At 67.6% G+C, this 22,896-nt stretch overlaps 1 protein-coding gene across 3 annotated transcripts; it reads left to right on the forward strand.

Annotated features, from left to right (window-relative positions):
• Positions 1-1,847: 1,847 nt before the first annotated feature.
• Positions 1,848-21,920, forward strand: LOC308200446 (semaphorin-3F-like). 3 transcript variants are annotated; one of them, XM_080606260.1, is made up of 19 exons: positions 1,866-2,022; positions 4,876-5,039; positions 11,530-11,690; positions 11,842-11,904; positions 12,453-12,572; positions 13,537-13,626; positions 15,984-16,077; positions 16,388-16,507; positions 17,463-17,602; positions 17,685-17,799; positions 18,053-18,122; positions 18,278-18,422; positions 18,517-18,739; positions 19,475-19,563; positions 19,789-19,830; positions 20,084-20,241; positions 20,315-20,382; positions 21,203-21,336; positions 21,411-21,920. In XM_080606260.1, exons 2-19 carry the CDS (start codon positions 4,928-4,930, stop codon positions 21,825-21,827), a joined length of 2,361 nt encoding a protein of 786 aa, XP_080462386.1. In that variant the 5' UTR covers positions 1,866-2,022; positions 4,876-4,927; the 3' UTR covers positions 21,828-21,920. The 3 variants fall into 3 exon arrangements, with proteins under 3 accessions (XP_080462388.1, XP_080462386.1, XP_080462387.1); XM_080606262.1 differs by lacking the exon at positions 13,537-13,626 and having other exon boundaries at positions 1,848-2,022; XM_080606261.1 differs by lacking the exon at positions 1,866-2,022 and having other exon boundaries at positions 4,769-5,039.
• The last annotated feature ends 976 nt before the right edge of the window (positions 21,921-22,896 follow it).

Here is a 22,896-nt window from a genome sequence, read left to right on the forward strand (position 1 = left end):
AGGGGGGTGGGGTCACGGGGGAGTCCAGCAAGGAACCAGCCCTGGGCTCCATCCCGCCTTCGTCAAATCCTCCTTTGTCACCCCCACCTCTGCATCAGGGCTGTGGCATCGGGGGGAGCCTCGTGCCTTTGTCACCTCCACTCAGAGGGACCGGGGAGGACAGGGAGGTGATGGGGATGGGGATGAGGACCGTAACGGGGATGGGGACAGGGACAGGGCGGTGGGATGGTGGTGGGTGCCCACCTGGGGCCCGTGGGCAGGGGTCGAGGCGCTGACACCAGGCTCCCAGGGCCCGGGGGAGGCTGTCCCCCCCTTCCCGTTGGGAGGGATGGGGGGATCAGCCGCCCGACGGGGGGACACGGTGACCCGTGGCGAGGCTTGGAGGTGTCATGGAGAGACCGGGGGGGGACCAATGAACCTCAGCACTGAACGAGGACAGGAAGCCCCAGGCCTGAAGTGGAGCAGGGAAGCTGCAGGAAGGCTGATTTACAGCACCGGGGACCTGGGAGAGGCTGGGCCCCTTAATGGCTCAGTCCCGGGTTAATGATACACCGGAGCTTGGCGGTCAGCCCCATCCCACGATGTGGGGCAGGGCTGGGCCGGGGGCACCCACCTCCTTTGCAGGTCCTGGGCACCCCCCACGGGCACCCAGAGCCCCCGGGGCTGGGGAGGAAGGGGTGGGGGGGGAGCCGGGTGCAGCCGGCGGCAGCGGCTGCCCCAGTTTCTTCCTCTGCCAAATGTGGGTCACCACCTCCGGAGCGGTGACGGGCGGACACGGGGGGCACGGGGGCTCCTGCCCGGTGCTTGGTGGCAGCCCGACGTCCCGGCAAGGAGAGGAGGGGAGCGGGGGAAACCAGGGCAGGCTTTGTTCAGCCCCGGCCTCGAGGGACGGGGGGCTCCCGGGGGGGCGGGGGGGAGACGCCAGCTCCTCTTCCGACTTGTTTCAGCCCGGGGGAGCTCCCGCAGGTCGGGTTTCGTGCCGTGTATTCGCGCTGCTGCTGGGAGGCACCGGGCACGCACCCTCACGCCCGCAGCAACCGGCCGGCGGTGAGGAGCCGGTGACAAAACTCCCGGTTTTTAAGGCAAACCAAAGGAAAAAAGCACCGGGGGATGGCTGGGCACGGGGAGGGGAGCAGAGCAGAGCGAGGCGCCCGGCTCCCCCCCGCTGCAGGCCCGGGGGGGGGTGCTCGGGCGGCCCTGCCTCGCCAAACCCCTGCCCCACAAAGCGGGGTTCGGGGCCTTTTGGGGCCGGCCCCGGGGGGGGCTGTGCAGGGCTCCGGCCCCCTGCTCGGGCCGGGGGCTCTCCGGGGAGCCCGGGCGGGGGTCGCAGCGGCAGCGGTACCGCGGGGGGAAGGAGCCCGGCCGCCGGCCTGCCCGGCCGCTCTTTGTCGGGGTTGGTTTCGGAGCCGGAGCCCCGCCGCTCGCTGCCGCCGCCTCGGCGCCTCTCCCGCTGCGCCCGGGGAGCCCCCGGCACCCCGAGGCCCTGCAGACAAAGGAGGTGGCGGTGGCGCTGGGGGCGGGGGGCGGGCGGCGCGGTCCCGGTCCTTCCCTTCCCTTCCCAGCGACGGCTCCCGGAGGCGGCCGCCGCCGGCCTCCCCCCCCCCCCAACCCCCCCCGGCCTCGCCCGGCGCGGAGGCTCCGGAGCGGGGCAACAAAAGGCAGGAGCCGGAGGTGAGCGGGGGCGGGGCTCGAACCCGCGGCCCCGGCGGGCGGGCGGGGCGGGGCCGGGGCGGGGCCGGGGGGCGGGGCTATGCAAACGAGCCCGCGGAGCCCCATGGCGAGCGCACGGGCTGCGGCGCCCACTCGGAGCCGGGCCGCCGCCGCCGCCGCCGCCGCCCGCGCAGCCCCCGGCCCGCCCCGCCGCGGGTTCGAGTCCCGCCCGCGCCGCCCCGCCCCGCCGCCGCCGCCGCCGCCGCTCCATGGGCCGGGGACGCGGCGGTAGTTGCGGCCGCGACATGGCGGGGGGCCGCGGGTGCCCGGCGCGGCGCTGAGCCCCGCCGTCGCCCTCCCCCGCCGCCCGAGGTAAGCGCGGGGGGGGGATGGGGGAGGTGGGGGGGGGGGGCTGCCTCCGGTGCCGCCGCCGCAACGGGGCCGCGGCCGGGGGCTGCCGCCCCCCAGCAGGAAACTTTCCGCCGCCCGCAACTCGCCCGCGACGTCCCGGGCTGGGGGCGCGGGGCCGCGCGTGTCGCCGTGCCCACGCGTGTCCCCCGGCCCGGCACCCCGCTGCCGGGCGGCTCCGGGGGTGTCCCGCTGCCCTCCCCCCGGCCCCCCCCCGCCGCGAGCATCCCCGGGGCGCGAGCGGGGCCGCGGGGCCGCTGCTCTCCGTCCCGCCCCGGGCCGGGATCAGGGGGCACACGGCGAGAGCGAGGGACGCGGAGAGCCGGCGGCGGCACCGCGCGGGAGGCGGCTGGGTGGCGGGCACCCACTCGCGGAGGGGGCGGACACGAGTGGGGCGGCCGCGGGACCTTCCTCCCCCCCCCCCCCCCCCATCCATACGGGGCCGGGGAGAGCAGCGAGGAATGCCCGGGGCTGGGGGCTGAGCTCCCCGGGGAGGGCCCGGCTGCTTGGAGGGCCCGCGCCGGGGTGAAAGGCGGCGCAAAGTTGTGCAAAGTTATTCCTCGGGTCTGCAGCGATTTTTCTTTTCTTCCTTTTTTTTTTTTTTCTTTTCTTTTTTTTTCTTTTTAAGCCTTTTATTTTTTTATTCCCCCCCCCCCCCCCCCCCCCCCCCTTCCCGCTGCCTCCTCGGCGGAGACACGCGGGGGGATCGCTCCCCTCCGGCGGCTTTTCCTCCCCGCCCGCTCCCTGCCGCCCGCCCCGGCTGCCTGCGAGCGGCCGAGCCCCGGGGGGCTGCGTCCCGGGCGCGCTCCCGTCCCCGCCGTGCCCGGGGCGCGCAGCCCACAATGAGCCGGGCGGCGGGGCCGGGGGCCGCTGGTGGGCAGGAATGCGGCCCCCCCCCCCCCCCCCCCCTCCCGGCGCCGGAGTTTCCAGTTTCCCCGGAGCGCAGATGACCCTGGAGGTGAAGGTTTCCCGGCCGAGGTGCGCTGGCCGGAGCCGTTTCCCCCGCTGCCCCCTCGGGATCGGCCTCCTCTCGCCCAGCCTCGGCGCCCCCGGCCCTCCCCAGGCTCCCCCTTCGCCGCCGTCCCCTTCCTCCCCTCCTCGCCGTGCGCTCTCTCCTCTCCCCTCCTCTCCCTCTTTTCCTTTGTTTGCCATCTCGCTCCCTGTCTCTGACGCGTACGCAGCTCCATCCAAGTGCAAGAGTGGGATTTGCCAGAATTATTTCCGAAAAGCTGCCCGGGGAGGGGGGGGGGGGTTGGGGGGCGGCTGCTGGGGAGGGGGGCTCTTTAACTGCAACCAACTGTGGGTTTAGCTGGTGGAGGAGCGGGGGGTCCCCGCCTGCCCCGGCTGCAGGGGGCACCGCGGTGATGGCCAGGGCAGAGCCTGGGAACGGGCGGGCGGCGGGGGCCTGGCCGGGGCCCGAATGCCAGCACAATGGAGCGGAGCTGGGTGTGCGCGCGGGGAGACGAGCAAATCTAAATATTTACCGGCTCCAAAGGCAATAGTGAGAAAAATATGGAGCCCTGGGGAGAGGCAGCTCCTCGCCGCGCAGCCCGGCCGCCCCTCGCGCATCCCCTCCGTCCCTGGCCACCGGCGCTGCAGCCGCTGCCCTCGCCCCGTGCGGGGCAGGAGCCCGGGGGTACCACCGCCTCGCGTCGGGGACTGGGTCCCCGTCCCTCTCCCGGCGTGACTCTCGCTCTGGGGCAGCCATGCTCGGGGGCCGGTGGCCGTCCGCCTGCCCGTCCAGCCTGCCCAGCCCCAGGTGGGTCTGCGATGTCGCAGCGCTGCAGGACACGTCCCCAGGGGACAGGCAGCGCTCTCCCCCCACCACCCAGAGACCCCGAGCACTCCCAGGTGGCCGAGCCCCCGCCCCAGATGTGGGACTTCCCACCAGATGCCTCCGAAATCCTAAAGCCAGGCTCCGGAGTGCGCGGGGACGATGCTTGGTCACCCTGGTCACCTCAGGAGGGGGACGCACGCCGGGGGCACGGTCCCCAGGCTCTGGGGACATCGTGAGCAGCGTGCTGAGCCGGGTGCGTGTGTGGCTTGCTGGAGGCAGCTTGGCGGACTCTGCTCCGTGCCGGAGCCCCAGGGAGTCCAGCTGCCTGGCACACAGGCAGGGCTTTTTTTTTTTTTTCCTCTTTTATTTATGAAAAAAAAATCCTTTTTTTTTTTTTTTCTTTTTTGGTGTGTGTGTTCGTTCTCAGAATAATGAAGTCCAGATTTCCCTCATGTTGGAAAGATTTGATCCCGGCTCTGCTCGCTGCGCCTTTGCTTGGGGCTGGGAGGAGGTGGGGGGGCAGGAGGGATGGGGATGGGACCCCCAGGGAGCGGGGGGGTGCGGGGGGGGGGGGGGATGCTCCTCACCTGGGCGAAGCGGGAGCGTGCCGCAGTGCTCGCCGCTGCGCTCGCCTCGCCCTGCAGCTTGGCGTTGTGCCCGCAGCTGGGGGTGAGCCAGCCCCCCCATTTCTGCCCCCTCCCAGGCTGCAGAGTGGGGCTTGGCTGCCACCTGCCCCCCCCTCCTCGCCCTCAGGGGCCCTTCCTACATGACGAGATGTGCGGACGGGCGATGAGCGCGGTGGGGGGACGTTGGGCTTGCTTCCCCCTCCGTGGGGAGGGTGCCCCCTGCTCGCTGCCGGTGGGGTCGGGCTGGGTGGGCACTGCGGGGTCTCTGCCTTCTCCCTCCAGGCTCGTGCTGCAGCTCTGGGAGGGGACCTCTGCGAGGACGGGGACGCCGGCATGCCGGCTTTGTCTACCCGACACCGCTCCGTCCTACGGCATCCTGAACTGACGTCCACCCTCCTGTGCCTTCTCCGGCAGGCGCGCCCCCCCCGGACAGCCCCGTGCCCTGGGACCCCGGCGTGCGCACACCATGCCTGTGGTCAGCGTCCTCCTGTGGGCCACCCTGCTGACTCTGGGCTGGCGGGCCGCCCACGCCAAGGACTACGTGCCTGCCACCCCCAGGGTGCAGCTCTCCTTCAAAGGTAAGAGCAGCAGGCGGGGGGGTGGGGGGGGGCAAGGGGAGGGTGGGAGGTGACCCCCGCAGCCCTTTACGGGGCCACCGTTCTCTGGGCATCTCCTTGCTGGGAAATCCCACTGGGATCCGCGTCCCTGTGGGGTTCCTGTGCCGTTCTCCCCCCCCAGCACATGGCTGGGTGCCCCCCTCCATCTGGAGGGGCTCCGTGGCTGGGCGGGGGGAGCCCCAGCGTGGAGCACGGTGGCTGGCGGGGCCAGACAGCAGCTTGACGCCGACCCCAAGCTGGTATTAACGCCTGGAGCTGGCAGGGAGCCGGGGGGATTGGGGGGGGGGGGGAAGGGGTTAACCCTTCGGTACCAGGGGGCGTAGGTGCTTCCTGACTCACCCTGGGGGGGGGCGGTGGGATGGATCCATTTCATGCTCCCAGCCTGTGCTGGGAGAGGTGATGGACGGAGCGGGGCTGGGGGCCGGGGTGCCCGCACCCTCCTCCCTGCGTCCCGGGGGGGCTGTGAAGCACGTTGTCCCCACCGCTCTTCGTCTCTTCAGACTCTGCACCCCGGGGACCCCCCCAGAACGAGCTCTCCTGGTCAGGGCTTGGGTGTGCGCCCGGCTCTCCCCACCCTGCAGTCCGGGGGGGTTACGGGCTCCGCTGGCTGCTTACAGGGTGCTGGGGGGCTGCAGCCGCTGCCTTGCAGCCCCCCCGCCTGCTGGGGCCGGCAGAGCCCCCCCCCCCCCCCGGGGGTTGCAGAGCGAAGCAGCGGAGGGCACCAGCCGCAACCCCCGGCGGGTCAGGGCGGGCTGCTGGAGGTGAAGGTTGGCCTCGGCACGAAAATCTGTGGTATGAAGAGGCCGGGGACAAGCCCGGGCGAGAGGCAAGGGAGCGATTCCTGCCCGGAGCGGGGCTGGCTGCTGCTTGCGCGGCTGAGCCGGGTCCCGCAGGCACCCCGCGACCCGGCAGGGCCGCCTGGAAGAGACCGCGGGAGGGGTTTTGGCCGCTGCCAGGGCAAGGCCGGGGCGTTCGGAGGCCGTGCTGCTGTTTGCCACCTGCAGACGCGTCCTTACCCCCCCGGCGCAGGGACATCCTCGTGTCCCCCCCGGGCTGCAGGTAGGTCAGGGGCGTTGGGGTGCCCCAGCTGGCAGAAGGGAGCGGGGTGCTTTGAGGCAGGGGTCCACGTCCTCGCCCCACTCTGTCCCGCAGGAAGGCTCCCGGGGAAGCCGGGGACGTGCTCCTGCTGCCTGGCACGGTGCGCGTTAACGCCTGTCGCTGCTATGCAGCCACCTGGCAAGCCCCAGGCAGCCAAATTAATCCCGAATAAGCACGGCTTGGGCCGGGTATGCCGTGGGATTGGGTCCTTCACGCGCACGTCCAGCCCCGGCCCGCTACCTGTGGGGTCTCTGAGCCATGTCACCCGTCCCTTCCCAAGCCCCACTCCTGCAGCAGCTCCAGCGGAGGAGAACGGGCCTCAGGCAGGGCTGGGGCGCTGCTGGGATGGGGACAGGGACGGGGACAGGGACGTGCCCCCAGGGACAGCCCTGGGAAGGGGACAGGGCCGAGGCGGGCTCGGGTGCCACCGCCGCCCGCAGCATCCTTCTGGCCGGAGCTGCCCGTCGGAGGCCGGAGCATTGCTGCCGGGGCTGGATGTGGTCCTGCGGAGTGCTGGGGGGGCTGGCGGCACCCCCGTGTGTCCCCCCCCCGCCCCTCCGGCCTCAGACGCGCTGCCTGGAGCCCGGCCAGCGCCGGGAGCATCTCCGGGTTTGTTTGCCTCGCTTGTTATCGCTCGCTCGGGGAGGAAGTGGCGTTCGTCGCAGCTCCCGGGGGCCTGCGTCATCCTCTACTAAATTGTGCTCGTAGTGCTTAGGGGAAAGGGAAAAAAAAAAAAAAACAAAAAACAAGGAAAGGCTGCGGTGTCAAGGGGCTGGTGCCTGCGTCCCTCGCCCTGGGGTGGGACCGGTGGGGACCCTGCGGCTCCGCTGCCCGTCCTCCCTGTCAAGGCTTTCCTGTGCCGGCGTCCCCGCGGCCGCGGTGGCCGGGCAGGAAGGTGGCCAGCATGGAAAGAACAGCGCGGTCCCGTGCTTCCCTGGAAGAGGGAGAGGCCGCGGAGCGGCTCTGTTTTGCCAACAGCTCTTCCCGGCTCTCTGCTCCGTGCTGGCCAGAAATAGGGTGGATATTTTTAATCATCTTCTTGCTAGCAATTTCCCCCTCTCCCGGGCGCATCCTGCTGCCCCCCTCTCCTCCGGTTTCCTCCGGGCCGGGTGGGCTCGGGCACCGAGGACGTCAGCTCCCCGGGCTGGGCTTTCCCAGGAGGTGATGGGGAGAGGATGCGGGAGGTGGCGGTGATTCAGCGGCGGCGGTGCGGGGAGGAAGGCACAGCGCCGCGGGGCGCCTGCGGGGTCAGGGCCCCGGGCTGGGCTTCAAAAGGGAGCCGCTGTCCCCGGCGGTCACGGCTGTCACCTCTGGGAACCGTCCCAGCCGGCGGGGTCACCGTCCCACCCGGGCAGCGGGAAGGGCTGGGTGGGCAGCAGGGCGGGTTCCGCTCCTTCCCACCTATTTCCCCCATCTGAGTGGGGGAAAAAAAAAATAATAAATCACTTTAAATGAAAAATTATAATAATAAAAAAAAAAAACACGTCCCGGAGCGGGACCGCGCTGCCGCCCGCTCCCTGCCTCAGTTTCCCTGCCCGGGTCCTGGGACGCCGCGTGCCCGCCGGGGGGCTGCCGGTGGCAGATGGCCGGAGGGGGGCCGGGGGCCGGGGCCGCCCAGGCGCCCGCCTAAGCTGCTGCAGCTGTGGGACGCGCGTGATGCCGGCGGCTTCAAATAAACACGGCCAGATGGGGGGGACGCGCGGGCAGGGACAAGGACAGCCAGCTCCGGGGACGCACCAGGCTCCCGCAGCGCCCTGTCCCCTCGCCCACTGCCTCCTCCCTCTGATATTTTGCCCTTCCTCTGATTTTTTTTTTTTTTTTTCCCCCAAAAGCAGCGGCGGTGAACGGTCCTGAATTTGATACCGCTGGAAGAAGGGGAAGGATCCAACCGCCTTGAAAAATGTGGCAGGATCCGCCGCCGGCCCCCTACCTGGAGCAATCTGAGCTGCTTCCTTCCCCGCCGCCTTTTTGGCGGGCAGCAAATTGCCTGGAAAAACGCGCGGCACTCCCGCGCAGCGCCGGGGCCGGCTGCTCCCGGGGCCGGGGGAACCAAGGTTTCCCAAAACCACAGAGCAGCGAAGGCGGTGCGTGGCGGCGGCTCTCGCCGAGTAGGTTTCCAGGGGTCATTTTTCAGCTAGGCTTTCCAAAACCCCGCTCCCTCTTGGCTGGGGATGAATCAGCGTTTTGGCTGACAAAAAAAAAAAAAAAAAGCTTTTTTTTTTTTGCTTTTTTTTTTTATTTTTTTGGACCGTGCCCAAATCTGGAGCTGGCCGCTTTGATGCGGGGCTTGACCGGGTGCCGCGGCACCTGTCACGGGGAGGACCGGGACCCGTCCCCAGGGGGCTGCGAGCGGCTCACGGGCACAGCGAGCAGCGCTGGCAGCCGCCGTGCTCGGTGGCGCGGGAGCCGGAGCCATTTCATCTCCGAGCCCCCGTCGGGCTCCTTCGGCTCCCTACCACCTGTGAGTCGGTTAAATGGGAAAAGAGCTTGGCTCGGGGCCACAGAAACTCTCTTATTACATGTAATTAGCTTAATTACATCATAAATAACCCATCAAGGGGTAGCGAAGTGATGCTCAAACAAATAAGCAATTCCGCTTTCATAAGGCAACCCACCCGGCTCTTTGATCAGCCCCAATAACAACAAATGGGGACAAATCCAGACCCACCCTGGTCCCCTGGTCCCTGTCCCAGCCTGGTTTGGGCCCTCCACCCTCCCCGGAAGGCAGCACCCGCAAAGCAGCCTGCAAAAATTTGGGGAAATTGGAGAAACCTCCCCAAAACGTGGGGAGCAGGCAGGGCGAAAGGCTCTGGGCAGGTCCGTGGGAAGCGGCCGTGCCCCCGGCTGCCGGCATCGCGCTGCGTCGGCCCCGATCCCGGCACGGCTCCGCACTGATCCCTGCCCCGCTGGGGCCGCTCTGCCTGTCCCCAGCTGTCTCCGCGCCCCGGGGACCGGTGCAGGCATCGCAGCGCAGCCGGGCGGCTCTGTCGGCACGTGAATTAAATTCATTCCCCCAGATTAGAATAAAGAAAAGGGCTCCCAAAAGGCACCGTCATCTCTGCTGCCAGGAGCGGGCAGAGCGGTTATTGAATATAAACACGGCGTGTAATTTACATGCTAATTATGTTGAATGCACTACAAGCCCGTAATTAGAAACTAATTAGGTGAGATCGGGTGTAATTGGTTTCGCAGGCGCAGCGGATGGGCTGATGGAGCACCTGGGGAGGTGGCCGCCCTGTCCCTAATGGGATTAACCCTTTGCACCAGCCCCCCACCCCCGGGGTGTGCCCAGTTCTGCTTTTTAGGGACCTGCAAAACCTCACCTGTGCTTCGGGGACCACGACCATGGCGCACGGGGGTCCGTGCCACCCCACTGCTGTCCCCTCGGAGCTGGGGACAGCTCCTTCCTCCCGGCTGGGACAAGGGCACGCGCCTGGCCGCGTGGGCGGCAGCCGCTAGGTGCGAGGAAGAGCTGTAAATATGGGACAAAACCGAGGGGAATTGGGCTTTACGGAGCGTGTGATGGGGCTGCGCTGCTCCCAGCTTCTCCTCGCCGCTCAGCGGGCCGGCTCCCGGGCTGCTGGCGTCTCCTGTGGCCGCTGGTGGGCCGGGGTCGTTAAATCTCTGGTGGGCCGGGGTCGTTAAATCTCGTGCTCCCAGCCACGTAACGGCGATGGAGAGGTGACACCACGAGGCCCGTGTGGCAAGAAAGCTTGCCACACCGCCCTGCGGTGCTGCGCCAGGGGGCTTGGTCCCCCCGTCCCCAGGGAGGCCACCTGTGCGGGTAAGGGGCAGCTGGGGGGGGCTCGCCCCCAGGCGGGGGCCTGCAGGCAATTAAAAGGGGATTAAGCTCAGGGCCAGGCGGGAGCGGGGTGTGCTCATCAGGTGTGTCCGCTAACGAGCTGGCTCCTCCGGATCCCTGCCAGCTGGGGGCCGGGGGGGCCCCGGGAGCGGGAGGTCGGAGGCCGCGGGGGGGTTCACCCCCCTGCCCGTCAGCGGCAGAGCGAGGGGCCGCGCGTGCCCTTGGTGTCACGGGGCTGTGGGCAGCACCGCAGGGGTGCAGCCCCCCGGCCGTGATCGCTGGGGCGTGGGGGTGCCGCCTCCCGTGGTGCTGTTTCCCAGAGCAGGATGGGGCCGCGTCATGTCACCCCCCCATCCCCGACGGGCATCCCCAGGGGTGGGCGAGCACCCCTGCCCAGAGGCTCCCCCTCCCTGAGCAGATCAGGGGAGATCCCCCCCCCCCCACGTCCCGGAGGTGCTGGGATGGGAGGGGACCGCTGGGACGCGGCCGGCGCCCCGCGGGACTCGGGAGCAGAAGGTCGGGGAGGTCTCAGGCGCTCGGCGTCCTGGCCAGGAGCGGCCGCCGGCCGCTGGCTCCGTGCCCGGCCGTGCCTGGAAGCCAGCTCGCTCCTTCCCGGAGCAGACCCAGCGCTGCGTGCGTGCCTGCCCTGCGGGGAGGGGAGGCCGGGGGGCTGCCCCCAGCCCCACAGGGCCACCCGCAGCACCCATCACACGCCAACCGGGTCTGGCGTCTGCTGGAGTTGGCTTCCGACGGATGCTGGTGGCGTGCCCTCGGGGCGGCACCTCCCGAAGGAGCAGCACCCGGCACAGGCGGCATCCCCGGGGGGGTAGCGGCAGAGCCACCCCAGCCCCTTGTGCTCTGCGGGCGCTGGGGGATGCCTGGCACCGGGGATGGGGGCAGGGAGGTGTGGGGGGGGCAGGGGGAGCAGCATTCCTCCTTCTGCCCCCCCCCCCCCCCAAGTCTCGCCGGTGCCCTGCCCTTGCCGCGTGGTCCTTGGCACCGTCCCACATCATCTGCAGCACTTCTGCCTTCCATCTGGCTGCCTCGCTGCACTTGTGAATATTCATGACCCTCATTATCCTCTTTCACTCGTTTCTCCCACACTCAGGCTAAAAATAACTCCCAAAGGGGGGCGCGGGGTGGGGGGGGATCTGTCCCACACCCGGCAGTCGTCTCTTTCGGGTCCCTGCTCCCCTGTCCTAGGGGTTGGGACGTGGGGACACTTCAACAGGGGACTGGAGCAGGGGGACAGTGCTGATGCCAGAGATTTCAGGAGCCGCAGGCTCCTGGCTGGGACAACCAGCCCCCTTCGTGCCCCGTCTCAGTGGGCATCCCCATTCTGCTGCTGGGGGCTGGCCCTCGGCGCTGCCCCGTGTCCTGGCCACCCTTGGCCGTCCCAGCTCGCCCCCGTCCCAGCTCACCCCCGTGCCAGCCGGTGTCCCCCGTGCCAGCCGGTGTCCCCAGCCGGGCCGGCAGGGCTGGATGCTCCGCGGCGCTGGGGCCGGGTGCTGACACCGGCAGGGTGCTGATGTGCTGCCCCGCGCCCTGCAGAGCTGAAGGCCACCGGCACCGCGCACTTCTTCAACTTCCTGCTCAACTCCAGCGACTACCGCATCCTGCTGAAGGACGAGGACCATGACCGCATGTACGTGGGCAGCAAGGACTACGTCCTCTCACTGGACCTGCACGACATCAACCGCGAGCCCCTCATTGTAAGCTGCCGCCGCTCGGGACGGAGGGCTGGGGGCCCGGCGGGGACGTGGGGCTGGGTGTCCCGAGGGTCCTGCGTGGTGGTGCTGGGGCTGGGAGGGGACAGGGCAGGGGCCAGCAGCCCCGCACTCCCCATCTCCTGTGTTTCTGCAGATCCACTGGCCTGCCCCCCCGCAGAGGATTGAGGAGTGCATCCTGTCCGGCAAGAACAGCAACGTAAGTGCGACCAGCGCCCGCCGAGCTGCCCCTGCTGCTCCCACCCTGTCTCTGGAGCTGGCGTCCTGCTCCGAGGCCCTGCTTGGGTCTCCGGTGGCTTTCGAGTCCCTGTGTTGTTGGTGACTCCAGCCGTCCCCGGGGCTTTCGTGTCCACCGTGAGCCCCCTTCTGGTAGCGGCAGAGGGGTTGGTGGCCACCACGCTGAGGGGAATTCGTGCCATCATGTCCTCCCTTGGAAAAGGCATCCCCGGGGTCTGCTGTGCCTTGGGTGTGCTGGGACGGGGGCGGCACTCGGAGGTGTCGCCGTGTCCTGCCATCCCTTCTGTGCCAGCCGGGCACGTCCAGGGGAGCCTTCGTGGGCGAGCAGGAGGCACAGCTCCCCATGTGGCTTCATCCCCCTGGCAGAGCTGTGCCCCCAGGTGTGCCAGAGCCATGGCCCATGCCAACCCATGACCCGTGCCAGCTCGTGCCCAGCACCAGCACGTGTTCTGTGCCAGCCCATGCCCAGTGCCACTTTGCGTGGCTGCCACCCCATCCTCTTCTTCCCAGGGGGAGTGTGGTAACTTCATCCGCCTGATCCAGCCCTGGAACCGGACCCACCTCTACGTGTGTGGCACTGGCGCCTACAACCCCATCTGCGCCTTCATCAACCGCGGGCGCAAAGCGCAGGTGAGGGGCGGGAGGGACGGGGGCTGCGGCCGGTCCTGCTGCCGGGCAGGTCCCGGGGGCCAGCACCAGGGGGCTCGGGGGGCAGCGACACGCTGAGCGCCGGTGGGGCGATGCTGAGCGTGGCCGAGCCACCTCTGCAGACCGAGGACTCGTCTTCACACCTGGATCGGCTGGACCCGGCGCGGGCTCCGCTCCGACGTGCCCTCCTGCCCCGCTGCGAGGGATGCGCTGGCTCACGGGGACCCCGTGGCGCAGATGGAGAAGACGCCTGACTCCATGCCAGCGTTGGCATTTTGCAAGGAGGAGCGTGGTGGCCCGGTGCCATGGGTGAGCAGGCACAGCGGTGGCATGCGCCGTGGGACGCTCGGCTGCCAGCAAGGGAGAACAACGTCACCTTGCCCCGATGACCGTGGAGTAACCCAAGAGGGTGGTGTCGGAGCCCCGCTGGGTTGGACGTGCAGTGGAAGAAGCAGTTCCAGGGTGACCGCTGTGGCACACTGCAAGGGTGGCCGGGGGGCTCTGCTTGCCGCGGGGGCAGCCCCAGCTCCGCATCACCCCCAGCCCCCGGCCGCGTCCTCGTCTTGTCCACGTGGAGCAGGTCGGGCTCGGCGAGCCGAGCCGAGGGAGGCGTGTGGTGCCAGACAAGGATGGGGGCTGCCCCAGTGCCCCCCAGGACGGGTGCAGGGAGAGGCTGACGTGGCTTAAACCACCCCGGACTGCGACCGTCGGTGACATTTCATGGGTGCTGCAGCACTCGAGGACGACCAGGGATGCCCACGCAGTCGAGGACAGCACGATAGCCCTGGAGACAAGGCTGCTGCTGTCCCCTCCGGCTGCGTGCGGAGCCAGTGAAGAGCACTGTGCCGTGGGGACAGGGGTTGCCAGAGCCGTCCCACAGCCCCCAGCCCGGGGGACCCTCTCCAACCCCCTGGCGCTAACTCTCTGCCCTGCTCCTTTTCCCCAGGGGTTTCCGCCGAGCCAGCCCGTCCCTCCGGGAGGCCGGGAAAGCAGAGCCGCCGACGGCCCCCGCAGCCCAAGACCGGCAGAAAGCAAGGTGGGAACGGGTCTGGGAGCCCGCCGCAGCTGTGCCCACCTCTCCCCGGGCGCACCGGAGCCGCGGGCTCCTTCTCCTTCCCACCAGCAGCTCCCGGGTTGGGGGTCTGTCACCGTGCCCCCCCCGCCCCGCTGCCTCCCCTCCTCTCTGCAAAGCATTCTCCGGCAACGGCCCGGCATCTCCCCCCTCCTGCTCTCACTAACTCCTTCCCCCTCGCACGCGTCCCAGCAGGGGACACTGTCAGGGATGGCAGTCCTCCCCCCGCCTCCACTGCCGGCTTTTCCCATCTCTGGGCTCGCTGTGTCCCTTCAAATCCGATTGTCCACAGAGGCAGGGGACTCGGGACGGCCATGTGCAGGAGGTGTTTTGGTAGGGTCTACAAAAGTGTCGCTGAGCAGCTGCCTTGCCAGCATCCATCTGCTTTGCCCTGCCTGGGGAGAGGGCCTTGTTGCACCAGAGTGGGCGGCAGGCTCGGGGAGGTGGTGGTGTCCCCAGCTTCTCCTGGGGACAGCCAGCATCCAGCCTGCCCTGACAGTGTCCCCCCCCCTTGGACTAACATGGGTCAGCGCATGGGCGTGGGGCCCCCAGCCTGGGTCCTCCCTGTCCCTGTCCCTGCCCCATCCTGCCCACGCGTCCCTCTGCCCCATCTCCTCCTCTCCAAAGGGAACATCCCTGTCAGCTCGGGGGGGACAGCCTGATGTTCTCAGCCACCAGCATCGCGGCAGCTGCAGGCACCTCCTGCCCCATGCCGGGGGCTTGAACCACTTCTCCCCCATTGCCCGTGGGGGACACAGCAGTGCTCAGCACACACCTGCGAGGGCTCACAGCCTGCTGGCGGGGAGGGTGACGTGGCACCACCAGGGCTTGTCCCCAGAGAGGTCTTGGTGCCGGTGCCAGGCAGGGTAAGGAGGTGACCTAGATGTGGTGCAGCGATGGGGCTGGAGGAAGCGGGGCCGTCCCAGCAGGCCCATGCCCACCTCTGGGTGCTGGGCTGGGTGCCCTGGCTGCCCCCGGGTGCCAGGAGGAGCTGGCGAGAGGACGTCTTGCAGAGGGAGAAGATGGGAGAGGAAGAACCTCCCACGGCTGGTGTCCCTGCGGCGAGCATCCCTGCAGCAAGTGTGAGCAGGATGTAGAGCATCCTCATGCCTGGTGTCCTCATGGCTAGCGCCCCTGTGGTAGCATCCCCATGGCTAGTGTCCCCATGGCTAGCATCCCTATGGCTAACGTTCCCATGGCTAATGTCCCCATGGCTGGTGTCCCCATAGCTAGCATCCTCATGGCTAGCATCTCCCGGGCTAGCATTCCCATGGCTAATATCCCCGTGGCTAGCATCTCCACGGCTAGCATCCCCATGGCTAGTGCTCCCATGGCCAACATCCCCATGGCCACTATCCCCATGGCTAGCATTCCCATGGCTAGTGTCCCCATGGCCAGTATCCCCCTGGCTAGCGTCCCCACAGCCAGTATCCCCACAGCCAGTATCCCCATGGCTAGTGTCCCCATGGCTAGTGTCCCCGTGGCTAGTGTCCCTGTGGGTAGCACCCCTCTGGCGAGTGTCCCTGGCCTGGCCTGCCCTTCCCAGAGCCCAGGTGCTCTGCAGTGACCCTCTTGTCCCCCCAGCCCCTCCTGCCGTGCAGGGACCGTACCACCCGAGGCACGGCCATGCTGGGTTGCCCGGTGGGTGCCGGCTTGGTGCTGCTTCGCCCTGTCCTCAGAGCTGTGTTCTGGGGACACTCAGGGTGTCCTGGCCGGCAGGGCAGGAGGTTCTGCGTGGTCTGCGGGAGGCAGGCTGTGTTTCGCCCTGGCACGGGGGTGTGGTGGCCTGGGGAGGGCAGCGGTGACAGCGGAGAGAGCGGCTCCTGGCAGCGCGGGGTGGCTGGCCCCAAAGCTCGTGGTGGATGCTGGTGGAAGATGGGTCCTTGCCAGGACACGTGCCGAGTTCCTTGCCAGGTCTGGCAGCCAAGCTGTGCCTGCAGCCAAGCCCTGCCCACCAGTGGCTGGAGTCAGCGCGATGCCAGTGGTCCCAGCAGCCCCGCGATGGCCGGGCCACCCTCGTGCCAGCGGGCCACGAAGCGGCCTTAGGGAGCGCCCCGCGTTCATCCTGTCCAAGACGAGCGGTGACAGACCCGCGCGGCGGAGGGCACAGAGCAGCATCCAGCAACACCTGCGGAGCACTTCCCGGAGACCTCGGCTTCTCGGGAGTCCTACAGACACTGCTGTGGTCCCATCACGTTCATCTTCAGCGGGCAGCGTTGGTGGCCGCTGTGCTCCACCCCGAGGAGGCTTCTGCTTTGGAAGGTGCCACGGGGACAGAGGGGGAAAATGTCACAAGCTCCTTGTTCTGCTTCCTTCCCCAGGATTATATCTTCTACCTGGAGCCGGACAAGCTGGAGTCGGGCAAAGGGAAGTGTTCCTATGACCCCAAGGTGGACACCGTCTCTGCATTAATAAGTGAGTCCTGTGGCTCCCCAAGGCCCGTGGATGTGCAGAGGGAGCACTCCCTGCGTGGCCCCGAGAAGCTGGGCTCCGGCTCCTGCCACCCTGGCCGCGAGTGGTGGCACTGGGCACCTGGCTGGCTCCAGTCCTGCAGACTGGGGGTTCCTTGCAGACCAGTCACATCCTCCAGTGCTCTCCGGGATGCATTTCTTGGTGGCCTGGTGACTCCTGACCAGGGCTGGATGGAGCCTGGGGGCAGTGGGAGAAGGTGGGTGGACAGGGGTGTCTGGGGGCTGACTGACCTCTGCCCCCCCCCCATCTGCAGATGAAGAGCTCTATGCCGGCGTATACATTGATTTCATGGGCACTGACGCAGCCATCTTCCGCACCATGGGCAAGCAGACGGCCATGAGGACGGACCAGTACAATTCACGCTGGCTCAATGGTTGGTAGGGGGTGGCATTGGCCCAGGTTCCTCAGGGACCCCATGGCTCCAGCCTTAGAGATGCGATGGAGTGTGTCACACTGCGTCCTTCTCCCCGCGCAGAGACGGTAGCCAGTGTGGGCAGGTGCATGCGTGGTGGTGCGGGACAGGCGATGGATGCGTGCAGGCATGGGGGACAGATGGGTAGGGGATGGACGGATGGATGCCAGGTGAATGGATGGACAGATGCGTGGGTGGGTGGATAGGTGGGCAGATGGATGATGGGTGGGTGGCTGATGGACGGCTGGGCGGGTGAATGAGTGGATGGATGGGTGGGTGGGTGGATGAGTGATGGATGGGTGGGTGGATGGATGATGGACGGGTGAGTGATGGATGGATGGGTGGATGGATGGATGGGGGATGGCTCGTTGGGTGGATGGATGGATGTGGGATGGCTCGTTGGATGGATGGATGGATGGATGGATAGATGGAAATCTAGGGCAGATGGATAGAGGGGTACCTGCCTGGGGCATGGTGACAGATATGCCTGGGGCTTTGCAGTGTGGTGGGAGTATCCAGCAGGGCTGTCTCTGTTGGAGCCTGTGCGGGGGTTTCCGCAGGGCTGAGCTTTCAACCGTGTCGCCTGCAGTCAGTGACCCCAAGCGCTCCTCCTGCCCCCGTGGAGCACCCCCGGCCCCAGGGCAGCAGCTGAGTAAACAGAGCAGAGCAGATGGGATGGTCCTGCTGGGCCTGGGAGCTGCCGGGGCAGGGATTGAAGAGGGGGAGCTGTCAGCACCGGCGGGGCACGGGCTGATGGATGGCAAGGAGAGGCTTCCCACCATCCAGCGTGGACCCCCCAGCCGATGACCGCTGGAGAGACCTGGCAGGTCTCCCCATGCCACCACGCCTGTGGCTCTGCAGGAGCGGGGGGCTGGGGGTGCCCCCAGGCTGACGGCACTGCCCCGTGCCCTTGCAGACCCAGCCTTCATCCGTGCCCAGCTCATCCCCGACAGCAGCGAGAGGAACGACGACAAACTCTACTTCTTCTTCCGCGAGAAGTCCGCTGATGCCCCGATGAGCCCGGGGGTCTATTCCCGCATCGGGCGCATCTGCCTGGTGCGTGCGGCGGGGCAGCAGTGGCACGGGCAGGGTGCCGGTGCCGAGCCGCGCCGGGCTGAGCATCGTCCCTGTGCCGCAGAACGACGATGGGGGCCACTGCTGCCTGGTGAACAAGTGGAGCACCTTCTTGAAGGCCCGTCTCGTCTGCTCAGTGCCGGGACCCGATGGGATTGAGACGCACTTTGATGAGCTCCGTGAGCACGTGGGCGCTGTGGGAGGGGGCTGGGTCACCCTGGTGGTCGTTCTGCACCCCTGGAGGCTTTCAGGGCAGCCTGGGGAGGGGACACGGTGCCCCTTCTCTTTGGGAGGTCTGGGAGTCCCGTTGCTGGTCCTGGCTGGGAGAGGAGCGAGGCACTGCTCCCGCACCGTCCTCCCTCTCACCCGGCACCACGGCAAGGGGTCCCTGCCCATCCCCTGGTGGTGACACACTCTTCCTTCTGTCCCAAGAGGACGTCTTCATCCAGCAGACACAGGACACCAAGAACCCCGTTATCTACGCCGTCTTCTCCGCATCGGGGTGAGCACAGTGCCCTTGTGGCATGGCGGTCCCTGGGGCTAGGGGGCTCCTGCCGAGGTGGGTGGGGGTCCTGGGGATGCTGAGGTGGGCACGGGGTGAGGGGGGGTCAGCCTGGAGGTGGCCGCAGGTCCATGAGGCCATGCCACTCCTGCCAGGTCAGTGTTCAAGGGCTCAGCCGTCTGCGTCTACTCCATGGCCGACATCCGCATGGTGTTCAACGGGCCCTTCGCGCACAAGGAGGGCCCCAACTACCAGTGGATGCCCTACACGGGCAAGATGCCCTACCCCAGGCCAGGCACTGTAAGTACCCCGGGCACACGTGGGCACGGCACCCGGTGCCTCCTCCTGTCCCAGGGCAGCTGGGACCCCACCGCTGCATTCCGCCTGCCCGCAGTGCCCCGGGGGGACCTTCACGCCCTCCATGAAGTCAACCAAGGACTACCCCGACGAGGTGATCAACTTCATGCGCGCGCACCCGCTGATGTACCACGCCGTGTACCCGACCCACCGCCAGCCGCTGGTCGTGCGCACCAACGTCAACTACCGCTTCACCACCATCGCTGTCGACCAGGTGGACGCGGCAGACGGGCGCTATGAGGTGCTTTTCCTGGGCACAGGTACCCACGCCGCACACCGCAGAGAACGCAGCATGCTCCAGCGCGGCCTTGGAGGGCACGGGCACCGCAAGGGCTGGCCAGAGTGCGGGGCCCTCTGCTGGCACCCCCGTGGGAGCAGGGCGAGGGGCTGAGAGCCCTGTGCCGTGCGCCCCGTGAGCGTCAGGGCCCATCCCCTGCCCTGGTGTCCATTCTAGGACACCACCATCTGTCCCGGTCCCTCTCTTGTCCCACTGCCCATCTTAGGACACCGCCATCCGTCCTGGTCCCTCCCCTGTCCCACTGCTCGTGCTGGGGTTGCTACAATCCAGCTTTGCCCTTCCCCTGCCCCGGTGCCCACCCCAGGACACCACCATCCAGCTTGGTCCCTCCCACCTCCCAGACCCAGCTCTCCAGCCCCGTTCCCCATGCTGGGGGCACCATCATCCAGCTTGGTGCTTCCCCTTCCATATTGCCCATCCTAGGGCCACCGTGCTCTATCCCGGTCCTTCCCCTGACCCAGTGTCCATCCCCAGCAGCTGTCCCCCTGCCCTGAGCAGTGGCAGCCCCTCGCTGGGAACAGTGACTCGAGTGGCACACTACACCCATGGCAGCAGAAGGAGGCAGATGAAGATGTGCTTGGAGGGCGGGGGGTCCTTCCCTACATCCCTGGCCCCATCAGGGACCCCCTTCTAGGAGGGGAGGGCGCGGGTGCCCTGCCGGTGGCACTGAGCATCCAGGCACCCTGGTGTCTTGCAGATCGGGGCACAGTGCAGAAAGTCATTGTGCTGCCCCGGGACGACATGGAGACAGAGGAGCTGATGCTGGAGGAGATTGAGGTGTTCAAGGTAAGGGCTGGCTCGTCCTGCTCCTGCTGCTGAGTATCCCCAGCCCAGCCGTGCCCCATTCCACCCCTTGCCTGCAGCTGGCACCAACCAGTCCCTTGGGCAGCTCAGGGGGACCTGCTGGCCCCTCATCCTCCCCAGCTGCCCAGGGCGGGTCTGGGGTGCCCACCCTGGGCACCCGGCATCACGCTGGGCCCCTCCATGTCCCTCGCTCCTGCCCCAATCTAGGTGCCGGCACCCATCAAGACGATGACCATCTCCTCCAAGAGGGTGAGTGGAGCACATGGCTGGGGACCAGCACTGGCTGCAGCACTGCCTGTTGTCACCACCCCATGGCAGCGGCCTTCAGGGAGGCCTGCAAGTGGCCCCAGGGCGAGCTGGCGCCGGGTGGCTCCAGGCTGAGCTGTCTCCACTGCTCCCAGCACTGGGAGGCTGCAGCTAACTGGTGCTGGTCCCTCATGGCTGGAGACAAGGCCACGCGGCCAGAGAACATCTTACCCTGTCCTCTCTGTCCCCCCAACAGCAACAGCTTTACGTGTCCTCGGCCGTAGGAGTGACCCACCTGGCCCTGCACCGGTGCGACGTGTACGGAGAAGCCTGCGCTGACTGCTGCCTGGCGCGGGACCCCTACTGTGCCTGGGATGGCAAGGCCTGCAGCCGCTACTCGGCATCCTCCAAGAGGTGGGAGTCTGGGGGGGGGGTGGGCACGGGGGTCCCCAGGAGGTTCCCCAGGTCACCTCCTGCCTCCCTGCAGGCGGAGCAGGCGGCAGGACATCCGACACGGCAACCCCATGCGCCAGTGCCGGGGCTACAACTCCAATGGTGAGGGGGCATGGGGCGCAGCCCCACGGGGTGGGGGGCAAGGGGCAGGCAGATGGGGGGCAGTCCCTGGGAGGGCATGGGGGTAGGAGGCAGGGGAATGCAGGCAATGGCCAGATAGCGGGTGTCCTCGAGGGAGGATGGATGTATTGTGGAGGGATGTATTGGGAAAAGGCGAGCATGGATGGATGGAGGGAGGGAAGGATGGAAGGAGGGAGGGAGGGAGGGAGGGATGGGTGGAATACATTGAGGAAGAAGGTGAGCACAGACGGATGGACAAGTGGATAGATGAATGACTAGAAATGCTGGAGATTGAAGATGGATGGATGGATGGATGGATGGATGGATGGATGGATGGATGGATGGATGGATGGATACACAGATACACACACTGGGGAGAAGGAAGAGCACAGGTGGATGGATGGATGGATGGATGGATGGATGGATGGATGGATGGACGGACGGATGGAGGAATACATTGGGGAAGAAGGTGAGCACAGATGGATGGACAAGTGGATAGATGAATGACTAGTAACGTTGGAGATTGAAGATGGATGGATGGATGGATGGATGGATGGATAGATGGATGGACGGACAGACAGACGGCTACACTGGGGAGAAGGAAGAACATAGGTGGAGGGATGGACACTTCAGAAGAGGATGACCGTGGGTGGGTGCATGGATGCACTAACAGGGGCTGGGTGGGCGGGCAGCAGGCAGACCCCTGGCTGGTGCTGCCCAGGGCAGAGCTATACGTGCAGGAGGGAGGTGGGGCGTGGGGACGTGCGTGAGCGGACTGCCATGCCGTGCCCTGCCACCGCAGCCAACAAGAACGCGGTGGAGGCCGTGCAGTACGGGGTGGAGGGCAGCACCGCCTTCCTCGAGTGCCAGCCACGCTCGCCGCAGGCCACCGTCAAGTGGCTGCTGCAGAAGGACAACAGCGACCGGCGGAAAGAGGTAGGAGCCGGGTGCCGCGGGCTGGGCCCGGCAGCACCACGGCAGCCGGCTGAGCTCCCCTCGTCCCCCCGCAGCTGCGCACCGAGGGTGGCCGGGTGCTGCGGACGGAGCAGGGCTTGCTGCTGCGCGCCCTGCAGCTCTCCGACAGCGGCCTCTACTCCTGCACCGCCACCGAGAACAACTTCAAGCACACGGTGACCAGGGTGCAGCTCCGCGTCCTGGCCGCCCGTGCTGTCCACGCCGTCCTGCTCCAAGCCGAGGTGCCCCCCGCCGGGCTGCCGGGAGCCCCCACGCCACGCTACCAGGACCTGCTGCAGCTCCTCAGCCGCCCTGAGCTGGGACTCCTCGACCAGTACTGCCAGGGCTACTGGCGGCCCCCGGCCCCCGGCCCCCCCGAGCCACTGGCTGCCCTCAAAGCCAAGGAGCTGCAGGACCAGAAGAAGCCACGGAGCCGCCGGAATCACCCGCCAGAGACCTGCGGGCACACATGAACCCCTCGCCAGGGACTTTGCTAGCACAGTGGTCTATTTTCCCCCCTTTTAATATTAAAAATATCTATAAATAAATAAATATATATAAATATATATATATATACACACACATGCAGGCAGACACGCATGCATGCGCCCCGGCCCCCCCGCTGACAGCGGTATTTATTTGCAGGTCGTACATAGCCACTCGGTGACACGAGCATCACCTCCCAGCACCGGGCAGAGCGGAGGACCCTGGGGGGGGGGGGGCGCATCCTGCATCCTTCCTCCCTGCCCCCCCAAGCCCCATGGGGTCCAGGATCCCGGCTTGCACCGCCGAGGGCTGGGTGCCAGGGCCTGGTTCACGAGGGGGTGATGCCCTTGGGGGGGGTACAGTGGGGGATGAGCCAGGGGCAGGGGGGACGAGCCAGGGACGGGGGAGAGGTGGCACTGGACAAACTCAGCCTGTCCCTGGCCTCAGTGCCTCAGTTTCCCCACTTTCCCAGTTTCTCCAGTTATTTGGCACCAGGCTGGGCAAGGCGGCTGCGGGCACGGGGACGTGGACTCAGTCCCCTCTGGGGACAGGACCCGTGCCATGGCGGGGGCACATCCAGGAGGGGTGAGACAGGGCTGCGGTGGGACGGACTCCAGCACCCATGGGTGCTGCAGCACCCTGCCCATTGCTTGGCGTTGTAAATAGTTGTAGGTGAGGAGTGTGGGGATGGCCACAAGGATCATTTCACCCCCACCCCCCCCCACCCCCCCGCAGCCTGGAGCACGCCCAAATAAATGCTGGCTTTGGGATGGATGCGGGCGCCTGCGTGTGCTCTGTTGGGGACAGGGAGCAGGCGGCTGGGGGTGTCACTTAGCACTGCGGGGGGGGCGGGGGGGGGGGTTGAGGAGGGGGACAGGGAGGGGACCAGGGCACCGCGTGGCAGGGGGTCGTGCTGGGAGCACAGGGGTGCGGGGGGGAGGCAGCAGTACGGGGGGGACACCACTGGGGGCACTCGGGGTTGGTAGTGGGGGAAGGACCGGGGCTCTGGGTTTTGGTACTGGGATCCAGTACTGGGTGGTACTGGGAGCGTGGTGG

The sequence above is a fragment of the Anser brachyrhynchus genome (genome assembly GCF_964034855.1).
Source record: "Anser brachyrhynchus genome assembly, chromosome: 10".
Lineage (NCBI taxonomy): Eukaryota > Metazoa > Chordata > Aves > Anseriformes > Anatidae > Anser > Anser brachyrhynchus.

Coding starts and splice junctions, on each gene's coding strand:
- LOC308200446 (XM_080606260.1), top strand. CDS start 4,928: ATGCCTGTGGTCAGCGTCCTCCTGTGGGCCACCCTGCTGACTCTGGGC. Junction 5,040..11,529: donor GGTGCAGCTCTCCTTCAAAG/GTAAGAGCAGCA, acceptor CGCGCCCTGCAG/AGCTGAAGGCCACCGGCACC. Junction 17,800..18,052: donor GACGCACTTTGATGAGCTCC/GTGAGCACGTGG, acceptor TTCTGTCCCAAG/AGGACGTCTTCATCCAGCAG.